The sequence below is a fragment of the Oncorhynchus gorbuscha genome, unplaced genomic scaffold (genome assembly GCF_021184085.1).
Source record: "Oncorhynchus gorbuscha isolate QuinsamMale2020 ecotype Even-year unplaced genomic scaffold, OgorEven_v1.0 Un_scaffold_1737, whole genome shotgun sequence".
NCBI classification, from domain to species: domain Eukaryota; kingdom Metazoa; phylum Chordata; class Actinopteri; order Salmoniformes; family Salmonidae; genus Oncorhynchus; species Oncorhynchus gorbuscha.
The window spans coordinates 47,170-66,116 of NW_025746429.1; the positions used below are offsets into that span (position 1 = coordinate 47,170).

Genomic DNA, 18,947 nt, shown 5'->3' on the forward strand with positions numbered 1-18,947 from the left:
GTAAACACTGTTGAAGTGTATAATTGTAATACATACATGCAGACACAGCATCATTCAAAGAATGCCGTTTGATATTCCAGGTATTGGATATGACTGAAAAAGAATCTCACAGACATTCATACCTGAACTGCACCTTTATTTACCAAGGTAGAGTACATGATTAGTGAATATATTAAATGTACAGGCTACAATGTGGGGATCTCATGCTACATGTATATACGACTTGCATCCTTGGCACAAAGTTATATTCTACTCAATCCATAGGCTTCATTAATGTCATTCAGACTGTTTTGAAGTTGATACAACCAGCTATGATGGTTAAAGTTCATATCTAGGTTCTGAACTAATATGTATACCAAACGTTTGGGTCCATGCACAGATCAGCTGGACAGCTACACATCCATAGGCATACAGGGATTTGATCCTCCACTGCCCAATAAGCAGGAACATAGTTAGCTAGTTACGTTATCCACAAGGCAAGCTTACAAAATTGTACATTCAATTTGCAGTAAACGCTTTTATCTAGCTAGATTCTTTACATCCACCGTTTCACAAGACGACAGCCTGGTTTGCTGGTTGTTTCAGGAGTCCCTAAAACAAACACGAATTACAATTTCATATTCATGTCCACACACCAATAAAGCTATCTAGTTGACTACTGTTAGCTAGTCAGAAAGCTTGTTAAATCGCGATTTTCGCAAATTTGACTTTATGATAAAACATATGCATACTCGTTTGTCTCTACATTAACTAACATCCTGTTAACTATGTTTTGCATGAATCGTTTTGCCGTTATAATCCCGTACATTTGCTTCCATCCTGGTATTTCTGTCCGGCATCTTTGCAGCAGCTGAGCCGGGTTACAGCCTATTCATTTAGGTACCAAAACACAGGAAAATGGACTGCCTGAGGTTGTCCAATAAGAAACGCTCGTTTTCCAGTGCAAATTGTTTGCCTACGTTGTGCTCCTGTGTGCACTAATGAATAAGGATCCTGCTATGGTAACAATGTCATTTTTTGTCTTATGGCGCCCCTTACTGTCTGTAATACGTAGCTACTCACCCGCTGTACTTGGACACAGTCCTGAAGACTGATTCCCATCAATAGACCCGAGACCTATGACTCTGTTAAAGGGTTTTAAAGTGGAGAGTTGGAGGGGTGTGAATATGCTTGTGTGTGTGTGTGTGGGTCTGCATGTATGTTTCTGGGGGGGAAAACACAGGGGCCACTGTCATGTTAAAAGTTCAAGTTATTATTGACATTATTAAAACAATTATTATTCATCAATTAAAGTGGAAATCCTTAGTTGCGACATCCATTTTTTGGACATATAAATGGGTATATACATTTTGTTAGCACACCTAACATAGGCCTCTATTCAGATGAATACATTTGAAAAACTGTGTATGTCCCAATTTGTAAGTCGCTGTCGCTCTGGATAAGAGCGTCTGCTAAATGACTTAATTGTAAATGTAAATGTAATGCACCATTTGTTGTTACCTGATAATTCATTTGGAACCGTGGGGCATTATCGCGTGACCAGTTACACAGTGTTTCCTTGGAAACAGGTCACCTGGCAACGCAGCGCAAATACAAAACATGTGATTCTTCACTTCCCCTGTGTGGCTCTTGTTATGCTGCGACTCCGTTAACTACAATCGGATCGCAGTGTTTTTAATATCAGGTATCACCAATTCGCCACAAAATGTCTTCAGAAGTTTTAGTGGCCAGACATAATTTCGACGGCAGGTCAGTTGCCCAAGCAGGCGAGCGGTTCCCGCCTCCAGACGCAGAGGCCACATTCAAGGAGGGCTTCTATCCCTCCTCCGGCTTGGCTACGGCGGGGTACCGTTCATCCAAGTACAGCCCGGAGGAATGGCACATCAATAACTTCTCTACCCTTCACCAGGCCGCTACTGACCGAAACAACGCCGAGAGGATTTGCTATGAGTCCAAAACACTGTATCAAGAGACCGAGGCCGGGACTCTGCGCACCCAAGCGGAGGGGACGCGGCACCTGGGAGAGAGACTGCAGCATATCCACTTCTGGAAGTCGGAGCTGCAGCGGCACATCGAGAAGCTGGTGGCCGAGACAGACCTCCTCCTGCAGCAGAAGAGGAGGCTGTTGAAGGCGCTGGACGCCACCGAGATCCCGTTCGCCATCGCCACGGATAACCTAACCTGTCGGGAACGGCGGCTGGGTCCCGACCTGGTTAAAGACGGCGTAGAGGAGGAGCTGCTTAAGGTGATTAAAAACAATAACATCGACTTGTCTTTGCTCAAGTCGAAATACTTGTATCATTACTAAATGTTGCCTAGACGTTATTTCACTAGAAACCAATCTGAAAATAAGGTGATGGTTGTGTTTGTGTACCGCAGGAGGTGGAGTTAATCAGGAGCATCCAGGCTCTGTTGAAGAGAACGCTGAGTCAGGCTGTCAATCAAATCAAGTGAGCGTCACAATTAGTGTCACAATGAATATTTTAGATGCATCAGCAGTAACTACATACATGGTTTATTTATAAGATCCTCTCTTTTCAGTTGATTGTGTCATCACACATTTCCACACATTAGTCTAGGAAAGACCTAAAGGACGACAGCTGAGCTGGGTTGTAGCCTATTCATTAAGACTACAGCTGAGCTGGGTTGTAGCCTATTCATTAAGACTACAGCTGAGCTGGGTTGTAGCCTATTCATTAAGACTACAGCTGAGCTGGGTTGTAGCCTATTCATTAAGACTACAGCTGAGCTGGGTTGTAGCCTATTCATTAAGACTACAGCTGAGCTGGGTTGTAGCCTATTCATTAAGACTACAGCTGAGCTGGGTTGTAGCCTATTCATTAATACTACAGCTGAGCTGGGTTGTAGCCTATTCATTAAGACTACAGCTGAGCTGGGTTGTAGCCTATTCATTAAGACTACAGCTGAGCTGGGTTGTAGCCTATTCATTAAGACTACAGCTGAGCTGGGTTGTAGCCTATTCATTAAGACTACAGCTGAGCTGGGTTGTAGCCTATTCATTAAGACTACAGCTGAGCTGGGTTGTAGCCTATTCATTAAGACTACAGCTGAGCTGGGTTGTAGCCTATTCATTAAGACTACAGCTGAGCTGGGTTGTAGCCTATTCATTAAGACTACAGCTGAGCTGGGTTGTAGCCTATTCATTAAGACTACAGCTGAGCTGGGTTGTAGCCTATTCATTAAGACTACAGCTGAGCTGGGTTGTAGCCTATTCATTAAGACTACAGCTGAGCTGGGTTGTAACCTATTCATTAAGACTACAGCTGAGCTGGGTTGTAACCTATTCATTAAGACTACAGCTGAGCTGGGTTGTAGCCTATTCATTAAGACTACAGCTGAGCTGGGTTGTAGCCTATTCATTAAGACTACAGCTGAGCTGGGTTGTAGCCTATTCATTAAGACTACAGCTGAGCTGGGTTGTAGCCTATTCATTAAGACTACAGCTGAGCTGGGTTGTAGCCTATTCATTAAGACTACAGCTGAGCTGGGTTGTAGCCTATTCATTAAGACTACAGCTGAGCTGGGTTGTAGCCTATTCATTAAGACTACAGCTGAGCTGGGTTGTAGCCTATTCATTAAGACTACAGCTGAGCTGGGTTGTAACCTATTCATTAAGACTACAGCTGAGCTGGGTTGTAACCTATTCATTAAGACTACAGCTGAGCTGGGTTGTAACCTATTCATTAAGACTACAGCTGAGCTGGGTTGTAACCTATTCATTAAGACTACAGCTGAGCTGGGTTGTAACCTATTCATTAAGACTACAGCTGAGCTGGGTTGTAGCCTATTCATTAAGACTACAGCTGAGCTGGGTTGTAGCCTATTCATTAAGACTACAGCTGAGCTGGGTTGTAGCCTATTCATTAAGACTACAGCTGAGCTGGGTTGTAACCTATTCATTAAGACTACAGCTGAGCTGGGTTGTAGCCTATTCATTAAGACTACAGCTGAGCTGGGTTGTAACCTATTCATTAAGACTACAGCTGAGCTGGGTTGTAGCCTATTCATTAAGACTACAGCTGAGCTGGGTTGTAGCCTATTCATTAAGACTACAGCTGAGCTGGGTTGTAGCCTATTCATTAAGACTACAGCTGAGCTGGGTTGTAGCCTATTCATTAAGACTACAGCTGAGCTGGGTTGTAGCCTATTCATTAAGACTACAGCTGAGCTGGGTTGTAGCCTATTCATTAAGACTACAGCTGAGCTGGGTTGTAGCCTATTCATTAAGACTACAGCTGAGCTGGGTTGTAGCCTATTCATTAAGACTACAGCTGAGCTGGGTTGTAGCCTATTCATTAAGACTACAGCTGAGCTGGGTTGTAGCCTATTCATTAAGACTACAGCTGAGCTGGGTTGTAGCCTATTCATTAAGACTACAGCTGAGCTGGGTTGTAACCTATTCATTGACTACAGCTGAGCTGGGTTGTAACCTATTCATTAAGACTACAGCTGAGCTGGGTTGTAGCCTATTCATTAAGACTACAGCTGAGCTGGGTTGTAGCCTATTCATTAAGACTACAGCTGAGCTGGGTTGTAGCCTATTCATTAAGACTACAGCTGAGCTGGGTTGTAGCCTATTCATTAAGACTACAGCTGAGCTGGGTTGTAGCCTATTCATTAAGACTACAGCTGAGCTGGGTTGTAGCCTATTCATTAAGACTACAGCTGAGCTGGGTTGTAGCCTATTCATTAAGACTACAGCTGAGCTGGGTTGTAGCCTATTCATTAAGACTACAGCTGAGCTGGGTTGTAGCCTATTCATTAAGACTACAGCTGAGCTGGGTTGTAGCCTATTCATTAAGACTACAGCTGAGCTGGGTTGTAGCCTATTCATTAAGACTACAGCTGAGCTGGGTTGTAGCCTATTCATTAAGACTACAGCTGAGCTGGGTTGTAGCCTATTCATTAAGACTACAGCTGAGCTGGGTTGTAGCCTATTCATTAAGACTACAGCTGAGCTGGGTTGTAGCCTATTCATTAAGACTACAGCTGAGCTGGGTTGTAGCCTATTCATTAAGACTACAGCTGAGCTGGGTTGTAGCCTATTCATTAAGACTACAGCTGAGCTGGGTTGTAGCCTATTCATTAAGACTACAGCTGAGCTGGGTTGTAGCCTATTCATTAAGACTACAGCTGAGCTGGGTTGTAGCCTATTCATTAAGACTACAGCTGAGCTGGGTTGTAGCCTATTCATTAAGACTACAGCTGAGCTGGGTTGTAGCCTATTCATTAAGACTACAGCTGAGCTGGGTTGTAGCCTATTCATTAAGACTACAGCTGAGCTGGGTTGTAGCCTATTCATTAAGACTACAGCTGAGCTGGGTTGTAGCCTATTCATTAAGACTACAGCTGAGCTGGGTTGTAGCCTATTCATTAAGACTACAGCTGAGCTCTATTCATTAAGACTACAGCTGAGCTGGGTTGTAGCCTATTCATTAATACTACAGCTGAGTAGCCTATTCATTAATACTACAGGGTTGTAGCCTATTCATTAAGACTACAGCTTATCGGCCGTGATTGGGAGTCCCCATAGGGCGGCGCACAATTGTCCCAGCGTCGTCAGGGGTAGGCCGTCATTGTAAATAATAATTTGCTCTTAACTGACTTGCCTAGTTCAAGAAAGGTTCAATCTTTTTTTCTTTAAAAAAAACAAAACAGTTAGCACACCCAACACAGCCTATTTTCAGGTGAATACATTTGAAAAGTGTGTGTGTTCATCCATCAATCATTTGTTTTTAGCCTTCTTGAAAATTCCTTTTGAACAGTGGGGCATTATCGTGTGTCCAGCTACTCACAGTGCTTCATTGGAAAATGGTAACCTGGCAACACATCGCAAATACAAAAAATGTATTCTTAATTTCACGTCCCCTGTGTTGCTAAGGCCCATCCTCTACTCCCTGTTCACCCACGACTGCGTGGTCCCACACGACTCCAACACCATCATCAAGTTTTCTGACGATACAACGGTGGTAGGCCTCGTCACCGACAACAATGAGAGAGTCTACAGGGAGGAGGTCAGAGACCTGGCAGTGTGGTGCCAGGACAACAACCTCTCCCTCAACATGGACAAAACAAAGGAGCTGATCTGGAATACAGGAAACGGAGGGCCGAGCCTCTACAATCCACATGGACGGGGTTGTAGTGAAGACGGTCGAGACCTTCAAGTTCCTTGGTGTTCACATCACTAGGGATCCATCATGGTCCAAACACACCAACACAGAGGTGGAAAGGGCATGACAACGTCTCTTCCCCTCAGGAGGCTGAAAAGATTTGGCATGAGCCCTCAGATCCTCTAAAGGTTATACAGCTGCACCATAGAGAGCCTTTTGACTGGCTGCTGCACCGCCTGGTATGGCAACTGATCGGTGTCCGACCGCTAGGCGCTACAGAGGGTAGTGCGTATGGCCCAGTACATAACTGGGGCTGAGCTCCCTGCCATCCTGGACCTCTATACCAGGCGGTGTCAGAGGAAGGCCCTAAAAATGGTCAAAGACTCCAGCCACTCTAGTCATAGACTGTTCTCTCTGCTACCGCACGGCAAGCACTACCGGAGCGCCAAGTCTAGGACCAAAAGGCTCCTGAACAGCTTCTACCCCAAAGCTATTAGACTGCTGAACAGTTAATCACATGACTATTAGACTGCTGAACAATTAATCACATGACTATTATACTGCTGAACAGTTAATCACATGACTATTAGACTGCTGAACAATTAATCACATGACTATTATTATTCTTCCCTTGAGTTGCGTTCCCATGCAAAACTAGACAGATAGCTAACAACTAAGTCTTCAATAAAACTCCCAAGGCGTGACTTTTCTTGAATGAATATATTGAAACGTTTATGTTGTGAAACTGCAAAATACAGAAAAGAATATACTTTAGTGTTCAATTCACACCGACATACTACCGACATACTGTAGATGTACATTAAACATTTGAAGTTGCATAAATACAAAGCACGCGCTAAGGTACCATGCATCTGGCATGATGCCAAACCATATAGCTAATTGTTAACCATATGGTAATTGCTCCTTTCATTACTCTAATAATGTATAACCATCTATGTAGAATAACAAAGCATATTACACTAAAAACAGTAACAAAACTACAGTATTGTATATTTTACAATTCGTTTGCATGACGCATGAGCAAAGTAATACAGCTAACGACATACACAAAAGGCATTGCAATTTGTGAGTAAATGCAACCAACATTGATATGTAAGAAACTCTATCAATAACAAGATTATCATCATTAGCTAAATGCTTGAATTGAACTTACAAAGGCTGAAGCGTGACAAGAAATAACTACATTGAAAGACCTGCACCGTAGTCTTGTTTGTAGCTGCTCTATGCGTGCAAAACAAATTCTGAACTTCCTGTTTGCGTCGTCTCTCTAAGTACCAGAAAGCGCCACTAGGGGGCAAATAACACCATTGAACACAATGAAAATCCAATTTAACCATTGTAATAAAATAATCTGTTATCTTCTAACAGGATGGCAGCACAATTATACTGCTGAACAGTTAATCACATGACTATTAGACTGCTGAACAGTTAATCACATGACTATTAGACTGCTGAACAGTTAATCACATGACTATTAGACTGCTGAACAGTTAATCACATGACTATTAGACTGCTGAACAGTTAATCACATGACTATTAGATTGCTGAACAATTAATCACATGACTATTAGACTGCTGAACAGTTAATCACATGACTATCCTCACTTCAGCTTTTCACTCCCTACCAGACCCTCATCAGACCCTCACACTGGATTTCTGCCCCTCACTGTGTCCCACTGTGTGTGTGTGTGTGTGTGTGTGTGTGTGTGTGTGTGTGTATCAGGTGTAACAGAGATGCCAAGCAGACTCTAGAGCTGGACTGGTCTGATAAGTACCAGGCCTACAGTCTGGATGACCAGTGTGGTCGCTACAACAACATGAGTACTGACACTCAGTACCACCCCAACTCAGACAACCTACAGGACCAGTGAGTAGCTGTATAATACACACAGTACCACCCCAACTCAGTACCACCCCAACTCAGTACCACCCCAACTCAGTACCACCCCAACTCAGACACCACGTTGGTGTGTGTGTGTATTAATAGTGTGTTAACATCTCCCTCCTCTCTCCCAGGCTGTGTAACCGTGATGCGTGGCTGTCTTTCACCCAGGACAACCTGTCTGTGGCTCAGCGGGAGGAGCAGGCCAGTGTGGAGCTCAGGCTGCTGGTGGAGAGGGTCCTACAGGAGACTGCTGAGGACCTGAGGGTCCAGTGCTCCAACGTAGACCAGGCCTTCAGCCAGCGCTGTCTGCAGCTCACTGAGGCCAAGACACAGCTACAACTGCATCTCAGTCAGGTGTGTTGGGGTGGGGGGGTTGGTGGAGGTGGTGTGTGTGTGTGTCGTTTCAATGGCCAAAACTCAACCCTTCCTCTAATTAAACAAAACATACAGAAATTGATGCCTACCCAGCAGGCAAAGGGAATGTTTTCATCTGAAGACCTGAAGGTTTTCATGACATTCAGCGCCTTCAGAAAGTATTCAGACCCCTTCCCCTTTTTACACATTTTGTGACGTTACAGCCTTATTCTAAAATGGATACAATTGTTTTTTTATCCTCCTCAATCTACACACAATACCCCATAATGACATCACAATACCCCATAATGACATCACAATACCCCATAATGACAAAGCGAAAACAGGTCTGATGAAACCAAGATTGAACTCTTTGGCTTGAATGTCAAGCGTCACGTCTGGAGGAAACCTAGCACCATCCCTACGGTGAAGCATGGTGGTGGCAGCATCATGCTGTGGGGATGTTTTTCAGGGGCAGGCGCAATAGTATAGTCAGGATCGAGTCAAAGATGAATGGAGCGATCCTTGATGAAAACCTGCTCCAGAGTGCTCAGGATCTCAGACGGGGACAAAGGTTCAGCTTCCAACAGAATAATAACCCTAAGCACACAGCCAAGACAACACAAGAGTGTCTTCAGGACAAGTCTCTGAATGTCCTTGAGTGGCCCAGCCAGAGTCCGGACTTGAACCTGATCGAACATCTCTGGAGAGACCTGAAAATATCTGTGCAGTGACACTCCCCATCCAACCTGACAGACCTTGAGAGGATCTGCAGAGAAGAATGGGAGAAACTCCCCAAATACAGATGTGCCAAGCTTGTAGTCTCATACCCAAGAAGACTCGAGGCTGTAATTGCTGCCAAAGCTTCTTCAACAAAATACTGAGTGAAGGGTCTGAATACTTTATATGTATTTTTTTCTTTGTATAAATTTGCAAAAATGTCAAAAAAATCTGTTTTTGCTTTGTCATTATTAGGTATTGTGATATCAGTATGTATTGTGAGTCAGTATGGGGTATTGTGATGTCAGTATGGGGTATTGTGATGTCAGTATGGGGTATTGTGATGTCAGTATGGGGTATTGTGATGTCAGTATGGGGTATTGTGATGTCAGTATGGGGTATTGTGATGTCAGTATGGGGTATTGTGATGTCAGTATGGGGTATTGTGATGTCAGTATGGTGTATTGTGATGTCATTATGGGGTATTGTGATGTCAGTATGGGGTTTTGTGATGTCAGTATGGTGTATTGTGATGTCATTATGGGGTATTGTGATGTCAGTATGGGGTATTGTGTGTACATTGATGAGGGTTTATTTGTATTTAATCTATTTTAGAATAAGGCTGTAACATAACAAAATGTGGAAGGAGTCAAGGGGTCAGAATACTTTCCGAAGGCACTGTATTTATCCACCCCCCTAAGGGTTATCCAGCTGAGGCTGGAATGCAGAGAATGCTGCACCTGAACTCAACTGTGTGTGTGTGTGTGTGTGTGTGTGTGTGTGTGTGTGTGTGTGTGTGTGTGTGTGTGTGTGTGTGTGTGTGTGTGTGTGTGTGTGTGTGTGTGTGTGTGTGTGTGTGTGTGTGTGTGTGTGTGTGTGTGTAGATCCTGGATCAGATCGGGGCCCAGGAGAGGAACATTGTGTCTCTTCAGCAGGCTCTGTATGATAAAGAGGCCCCTCTGAGAGTGGCTCAGTCCCGGCTGCACCAACGCTCACACAGACCCCACATGGAGCTCTGTAGGGACAACCCACAATTCAGGTACACACACAAACAGACAGAAGCACACACAGAGATGCAAGCCAGTAAGCACTCACACGGACGTACACACAAACACACACCCAAACCTATCTGTCTATCGCACTCTCTCTCCCATCTTTCACAAACTCCTACACTGGTATGACAAGCTCCTCTCCTTCCCCTCTCTCTCTCTCTCTCTCTCTCTCTCTCTCTCTCTCTCTCTCTCTTCCCGTCCCTCTATCATCTCTGTCGCTCTCTTTCTCTCTCCTTTGCTCTCTCTCCCTCCCCCTCCTTTCTATCTCTCCTCCCTCTTTCCCCTAACTCTCTCTCTCTGTCTCCAGCCTGGTGGGCGAGGCAGGTCAGATCTCCCAGACCATGTCATCCCTGCAGCAGCAGCTGTCTGCAGCGCGGAGCTCCCTGTCCCACCTGGAGGAGTCCCGCATGGTGCTGGAGAAGGACATTGGCTGTAAGACCCACAGTCTGCTCATTGACAGGGACAAGTGCATGTCCCACCGCACCCGCTACCCCTCCATCATAGCCCTGTCTGGGTACTGAAGAGAGAGAGAGAGACAGAGGGATATGGGGACGTGTGTGTGTGTGTGTGTGTGTGTGTGTGTGTGTGTGTGTGTGTGTGTGTGTGTGTGTGTGTGTGTGTGTGTGTGTGTGTGTGTGTGTGTGTGTGTGTGTGTGTGTGTGTGTGTGTGTGTGTGTGTGTGTGTGTGTGTGTGAGATCAAGTCTGTATTAGCGACTAGTGCAACATTGTGTGCATTTGCTTGGTGTTTCCAGTTGTGTTGTGTCAATCAATAAAGGCTTGTCTGTCACAGCTGACTGATCACTAGACACTCGTCTAAGAGTGTACACTAAAGCAGTAACATACTCCCTTCCCTCTGCCCTCGATCACTCCCCTTCATGTGTCTAACACAACTGGTAGATGTAACCCAGGGCAACCCAAACTTCTTCCTACAGATCAACGGTCCTGTAGGTTTACACTCCAACCCTGTTCCTACAGATCTACTGTCCTGTAGGTTTACACTCCAACCCTGTTCCTACAGATCTACAGTCCTGTAGGTTTGCACTCCAACCCTGTTCCTACAGATCAACTGTCCTGTAGGTTTACACTCCAACCCTGTTCCTACAGATCTACAGTCCTATAGGTTTACACTCCAACCCTGTTCCTACAGATCTACTGTCCTGTAGGTTTACACTCCAACCCTGTTCCTACAGATCAACTGTCCTATAGGTTTACACTCCAACCCTGTTCCTACAGAGGTTTACACTCCAACCCTGTTCCTACAGTCTACTGTCCTATAGGTTTACACTCCAACCCTGTTCCTACAGATCTACTGTCCTATAGGTTTACACTCCAACCCTGTTCCTACAGATCTACTGTCCTGTAGGTTTACACTCCAACCCTGTTCCTACAGATCAACTGTCCTGTAGGTTTACACTCCAACCCTGTTCCTACAGATCTACTGTCCTGTAGGTTTACACTCCAACCCTGTTCCTACAGATCCACTGTCCTGTAGGTTTACACTCCAACCCTGTTCCTACAGATCAACTGTCCTGTGGGTTTACACTCCAACCCTGTTCCTACAGATCTACTGTCCTGTAGGTTTACACTCCAACCCTGTTCCTACAGATCAACGGTCCTGTAGGTTTACACTCCAACCCTGTTCCTACAGATCAACTGTCCTGTAGGTTTTCACTCTAACCTTAACGTAACATACAGTACCTGATTCAGCTAGCTCAGGTCTTGGTGAGAAGCTAATTAGTAGAATCAGGTGTGCTAGATTAAGGTTGGACTGAAAACCAACAGGAAGAGGTTTGGACTGAAAACCTACAGGATGGTAGATCCACAGGAAGAGGGTTGGACTGAAAACCTACAGGATGGTAGATCCCCAGGAAGAGGGTTGGACTGAACCTACAGGATGGTAGATCCCCAGGAAGAGAGTGGGACTGAAAACATACAGGATGGTAGATCCCCAGGAAGAGAGTTGGACTGAAAACCTACAGGATGGTAGATCCCCAGGAAGAGAGTTGGACTAAAAACATACAGGATGGTAGATCCCCAGGAAGAGAGTTGGACTAAAAACATACAGGATGGTAGATCCCCAGGAAGAGAGTTGGACTGAAAACCTACAGGATGGATTGATCCACAGGAAGAGAGTTGGACTGAAAACCTACAGGATGGTAGATCCCCAGGAAGAGAGTTGGGCAGCCCTGGTCTAATTTCTGCCATCTTGCTTTCACACATCCAGTCCTATCAGATCTGTGAATGAGGACAGAGGGGAGGGAACATCTTCCTGGGCCTGTATCCCAACTGGCACACTATTCCCATAAGGCTCTGGTCTAAAGAAGTGCACTATATAGGGAATAGGGCTCTGGTCGAAAGAAGTGCACTATATAGGGAATAGGGCTCTGATCTAAAGAAGTGCACTATATAGGGAATAGGGCTCTGGTTAAAAGAAGTGCACTATATATGGAATAGGGCTCTGGTTAAAATAAGTGCACTATATAGGGAATAGGGTGCAATTTGGTGTAACCCCTCTACATTAAATGTGAAATGAAGGGAAACTGAAAGAAAGTGTATGCATGTATTCCTAGGTAAAGAACAACAATACATTGAATGTGTAAGACCCCTTGTTGAAATTCTGTTGATTGGTCCAAACGACCACTGTCACTTTAAGTATTCGGTCATGGTATTAGGAAGGGGAGAGCAAAATGGCCGCTGTGTGAGAAACAATGAATGAAACTATTTTTTGAACACTTTGAAAGTGAAGCAATTAGGTGCCGTAGTACCTAACTCTGGTTCTAAGTGGTTTTCCCCTGAACTCGTCAGTTGGTCTTACCCAAATCAAATCAAACTTTATTTTTCATAGGTGCCGAATATAACAAGAGTAGACTTTACCGTGAAATGCTGACTTTACAAGCCCTTAACCAACAGTGCCGTTCTAGAAGAATAAAATGTTTACCAATTAGGCTAAAATAAAAAGTCATAATAAAAAGTAGCACAATAAGAACAACAATAGCGAGGCTTTATACAGGGGGCACCGGTACCGAGTCAATGTGGAGGCTTTATACAGGGGGCACCGGTACCGAGTCAATGTGGAGGCTTTATACAGGGGGCACCGGTACCGAGTCAATGTGGAGGCTTTATACAGGGGGCACCGGTACCGAGTCAATGTGGAGGCTTTATACAGGGGGCACCGGTACCGAGTCAATGTGGAGGCTTTATACAGGGGGCACCGGTACCGAGTCAGTGTGGAGGCTTTATACAGGGGGCACCGGTACCGAGTCAATGTGGAGGCTATATACAGGGGGCACCGGTACCGAGTCAATGTGGAGGCTTTATACAGGGGGCACCGGTACCGAGTCAATGTGGAGGCTTTAAACAGGGGGCACCGGTACCGAGTCAATGTGGAGGCTTTATACAGGGGGCACCGGTACCGAGTCAATGTGGAGGCTTTATACAGGAGGCACCGGTACTGAGTCAATGTGGGGGCTATATACAGGAGGCACTGGTACCGAGTCAATGTGGAGGCTATATACAGGAGGCACCGGTACCGAGTCAATGTGGAGGCTATATACAGGAGGCACCGGTACCGAGTCAATGTGGAGGTTATATACAGGAGGCACCGGTACCGAGTCAGTGTGGAGGCTATATACAGGAGGCACCGGTACCGAGTCAATGTGGAGGCTATATACAGGAGGCACCGGTACCGAGTCAATGTGGAGGCTATATACAGGAGGCACCGGTACCGAGTCAGTGTGGAGGCTTTATACAGGAGGCACCGGTACTGAGTCAATGTGGAGGCTTTAAACAGGAGGCACTGGTACCGAGTCAATGTGGAGGCTATATACAGGGGGCACCGGTACCGAGTCAATGTGGAGGCTTTAAACAGGAGGCACCGGTACCGAGTCAATGTGGAGGCTATATACAGGGGGCACCGGTACCGAGTCAATGTGGAGGCTTTATACAGGGGGCACCGGTACCGAGTCAGTGTGGAGGCTATATACAGGGGGCACCGGTACCGAGTCAGTGTGGAGGCTTTATACAGGGGGCACCGGTACCGAGTCAATGTGGAGGCTTTATACAGGGGGCACCGGTACCGAGTCAATGTGGAGGCTATATACAGGAGGCACCGGTACCGAGTCAATGTGGAGGCTATATACAGGAGGCACCGGTACCGAGTCAATGTGGAGGTTATATACAGGAGGCACCGGTACCGAGTCAGTGTGGAGGCTATATACAGGAGGCACCGGTACCGAGTCAATGTGGAGGCTATATACAGGAGGCACCGGTACCGAGTCAATGTGGAGGCTATATACAGGAGGCACCGGTACCGAGTCAGTGTGGAGGCTTTATACAGGAGGCACCGGTACTGAGTCAATGTGGAGGCTTTAAACAGGAGGCACTGGTACCGAGTCAATGTGGAGGCTATATACAGGGGGCACCGGTACCGAGTCAATGTGGAGGCTTTAAACAGGAGGCACCGGTACCGAGTCAATGTGGAGGCTATATACAGGGGGCACCGGTACCGAGTCAATGTGGAGGCTTTATACAGGGGGCACCGGTACCAGTCAGTGTGGAGGCTATATACAGGGGGCACCGGTACCGAGTCAGTGTGGAGGCTTTATACAGGGGGCACCGGTACCGAGTCAATGTGGAGGCTTTATACAGGGGGCACCGGTACCGAGTCAATGTGGAGGCTATATACAGGGGGCACCGGTACCGAGTCAGTGTGGAGGCTATATACAGGGGGCACCGGTACCGAGTCAGTGTGGAGGCTTTATACAGGGGCACCGGTACCGAGTCAATGTGGAGGCTTTATACAGGGGCACCGGTACCGAGTCAATGTGGAGGCTATATACAGGGGGCACCGGTACCGAGTCAGTGTGGAGGCTATATACAGGGGGCACCGGTACCGAGTCAGTGTGGAGGCTATATACAGGGGGCACCGGTACCGAGTCAATGTGGAGGCTATATACAGGGGGCACCGGTACCGAGTCAATGTGGAGGCTATATACAGGGGGCACCGGTACCGAGTCAATGTGGAGGCTTTATACAGGAGGCACCGGTACCGAGTCAATGTGGAGGCTTTATACAGGAGGCACCGGTACCGAGTCAATGTGGAGGCTTTATACAGGGGGCACCGGTACCGAGTCAATGTGGAGGCTTTATACAGGGGGCACCGGTACCGAGTCAATGTGGAGGCTTTATACAGGAGGCACCGGTACCGAGTCAATGTGGAGGCTATATACAGGGGGCACCGGTACTGAGTCAATGTGGAGGCTATATACAGGGGGCACCGGTACCGAGTCAATGTGGAGGCTTTATACAGGGGGCACCGGTACCGAGTCAATGTGGAGGCTATATACAGGGGGCACCGGTACCGAGTCAATGTGGAGGCTTTATACAGGGGGCACCGGTACCGAGTCAATGTGGAGGCTATATACAGGGGGCACCGGTACCGAGTCAATGTGGAGGCTTTATACAGGGGGCACCGGTACCGAGTCAATGTGGAGGCTATATACAGGGGGCACCGGTACCGAGTCAATGTGGAGGCTTTATACAGGAGGCACCGGTACCGAGTCAATGTGGAGGCTTTATACAGGGGGCACCGGTACCGAGTCAATGTGGAGGCTATATACAGGGGGCACCGGTACCGAGTCAATGTGGAGGCTATATACAGGGGGCACCGGTACCGAGTCAATGTGGAGGCTATATACAGGGGCACCGGTACTGAGTCAATGTGGAGGCTTTATACAGGAGGCACCGGTACCGAGTCAATGTGGAGGCTATATACAGGGGCACCGGTACCGAGTCAATGTGGAGGCTATATACAGGGGCACCGGTACCGAGTCAATGTGGAGGCTATATACAGGGGGCACCAGTACCGAGTCAATGTGGAGGCTTTATACAGGGGGCACCGGTACCGAGTCAGTGTGGAGGCTATATACAGGAGGCACCGGTACCGAGTCAATGTGGAGGCTATATACAGGGGGCACCGGTACCGAGTCAATGTGGAGGCTTTATACAGGGGCACCGGTACCGAGTCAGTGTGGAGGCTATATACAGGGGCACCGGTACCGAGTCAATGTGGAGGCTATATACAGGGGGCACCGGTACCGAGTCAATGTGGAGGCTTTATACAGGGGGCACCGGTACCGAGTCAATGTGGAGGCTTTAAACAGGGGGCACCGGTACCGAGTCAATGTGGAGGCTTTATACAGGGGGCACCGGTACCGAGTCAATGTGGAGGCTTTATACAGGAGGCACCGGTACTGAGTCAATGTGGAGGCTATATACAGGAGGCACTGGTACCGAGTCAATGTGGAGGCTATATACAGGAGGCACCGGTACCGAGTCAATGTGGAGGCTATATACAGGAGGCACCGGTACCGAGTCAATGTGGAGGTTATATACAGGAGGCACCGGTACCGAGTCAGTGTGGAGGCTATATACAGGAGGCAGGTACCGAGTCAATGTGGAGGCTATATACAGGAGGCACCGGTACCGAGTCAATGTGGAGGCTATATACAGGAGGCACCGGTACCGAGTCAGTGTGGAGGCTTTATACAGGAGGCACCGGTACTGAGTCAATGTGGAGGCTTTAAACAGGAGGCACTGGTACCGAGTCAATGTGGAGGCTATATACAGGGGCACCGGTACCGAGTCAATGTGGAGGCTTTAAACAGGAGGCACCGGTACCGAGTCAATGTGGAGGCTATATACAGGGGGCACCGGTACCGAGTCAATGTGGAGGCTTTATACAGGGGCACCGGTACCGAGTCAGTGTGGAGGCTATATACAGGGGGCACCGGTACCGAGTCAGTGTGGAGGCTTTATACAGGGGGCACCGGTACCGAGTCAATGTGGAGGCTTTATACAGGGGGCACCGGTACCGAGTCAATGTGGAGGCTATATACAGGGGCACCGGTACCGAGTCAGTGTGGAGGCTATATACAGGGGGCACCGGTACGAGTCAGTGTGGAGGCTTTATACAGGGGGCACCGGTACCGAGTCAATGTGGAGGCTATATACAGGGGGCACCGGTACCGAGTCAATGTGGAGGCTATATACAGGGGCACCGGTACCGAGTCAATGTGGAGGCTTTATACAGGAGGCACCGGTACCGAGTCAATGTGGAGGCTTTATACAGGGGGCACCGGTACCGAGTCAATGTGGAGGCTTTATACAGGGGCACCGGTACCGAGTCAATGTGGAGGCTTTATACAGGGGGCACCGGTACCGAGTCAATGTGGAGGCTTTATACAGGGGCACCGGTACCGAGTCAATGTGGAGGCTTTATACAGGGGCACCGGTACCGAGTCAATGTGGAGGCTTTATACAGGAGGCACCGGTACCGAGTCAATGTGGAGGCTTTATACAGGGGGCACCGGTACCGAGTCAATGTGGAGGCTATATACAGGGGCACCGGTACCGAGTCAATGTGGAGGCTTTATACAGGGGCACCGGTACCGAGTCAATGTGGAGGCTATATACAGGGGCACCGGTAACCGAGTCAATGTGGAGGCTTTATACAGGAGGCACCGGTACCGAGTCAATGTGGAGGCTATATACAGGGGCACCGGTACCGAGTCAATGTGGAGGCTATATACAGGGGCACCTGGTACCGAGTCAATGTGGAGGCTATATACAGGGGGCACCGGTACCGAGTCAATGTGGAGGCTATATACAGGGGGCACCGGTACTGAGTCAATGTGGAGGCTTTATACAGGGGGCACCGGTACCGAGTCAATGTGGAGGCTATATACAGGGGGCACCGGTACCGAGTCAATGTGGAGGCTTTATACAGGAGGCACCGGTACCGAGTCAATGTGGAGGCTTTATACAGGGGGCACCGGTACCGAGTCAGTGTGGAGGCTTTATACAGGAGGCACCGGTACCGAGTCAATGTGGAGGCTTTAAACAGGAGGCACCGGTACCGAGTCAATGTGGAGGCTTTATACAGGAGGCACCGGTACCGAGTCAATGTGGAGGCTATATACAGGGGGCACCGGTACCGAGTCAATGTGGAGGCTATATACAGGGGGCACCGGTACCGAGTCAATGTGGAGGCTATATACAGGGGGCACCAGTACCGAGTCAATGTGGAGGCTTTATACAGGGGGCACCGGTACCGAGTCAGTGTGGAGGCTATATACAGGAGGCACCGGTACCGAGTCAATGTGGAGGCTATATACAGGGGGCACCGGTACCGAGTCAATGTGGAGGCTTTATACAGGGGGCACCGGTACCGAGTCAGTGTGGAGGCTATATACAGGGGGCACCGGTACCGAGTCAATGTGGAGGCTATATACAGGGGGCACCGGTACCGAGTCAATGTGGAGGCTATATACAGGAGGCACCGGTACCGAGTCAATGTGGAGGCTATATACAGGAGGCACCGGTACCGAGTCAATGTGGAGGCTATATACAGGAGGCACCGGTACCGAGTCAATGTGGAGGCTATATACAGGAGGCACCGTTACCGAGTCAGTGTGGAGGCTATATACAGGGGGTACCGGTACCGAGTCAGTGTGGAGGCTATATACAGGGGGCACCGGTACCGAGTCAATGTGGAGGCTATATACAGGGGGCACCGGTACCGAGTCACTGTGGAGGCTTTATACAGGAGGCACCGGTACTGAGTCAGTGTGGAGGCTATATACAGGGGGCACCGGTACCGAGTCAGTGTGGAGGCTATATACAGGGGGCACCGGTACCGAGTCAGTGTGGAGGCTATATACAGGGGACACCAGTACCGAGTCAGTGTGGAGGCTATATACAGGGGGCACCGGTACCGAGTCAGT

General features: G+C 47.9%; 1 protein-coding gene and 1 long non-coding RNA gene across 2 annotated transcripts; one reads left to right on the forward strand and one right to left on the reverse strand.

Annotated features, from left to right (window-relative positions):
- Positions 1–119: 119 nt before the first annotated feature.
- LOC124023957 lies at positions 120–1,169 on the reverse strand. Its single transcript, XR_006836814.1, has 2 exons — positions 807–1,169; positions 120–591 (listed from the first exon to the last, which is right to left on the reverse strand). It is a non-coding gene; the product is annotated as an uncharacterized LOC124023957 (long non-coding RNA).
- A 403-nt stretch (positions 1,170–1,572) lies between these two features.
- LOC124023958 (tektin-4-like) lies at positions 1,573–10,951 on the forward strand. The gene is made up of 6 exons (XM_046338120.1): positions 1,573–2,245; positions 2,380–2,450; positions 7,876–8,019; positions 8,169–8,391; positions 9,996–10,150; positions 10,471–10,951. The coding sequence occupies exons 1-6, from the start codon at positions 1,706–1,708 to the stop codon at positions 10,682–10,684; spliced, it is 1,347 nt and encodes a 448-aa protein (XP_046194076.1). The 5' UTR covers positions 1,573–1,705; the 3' UTR covers positions 10,685–10,951.
- The last annotated feature ends 7,996 nt before the right edge of the window (positions 10,952–18,947 follow it).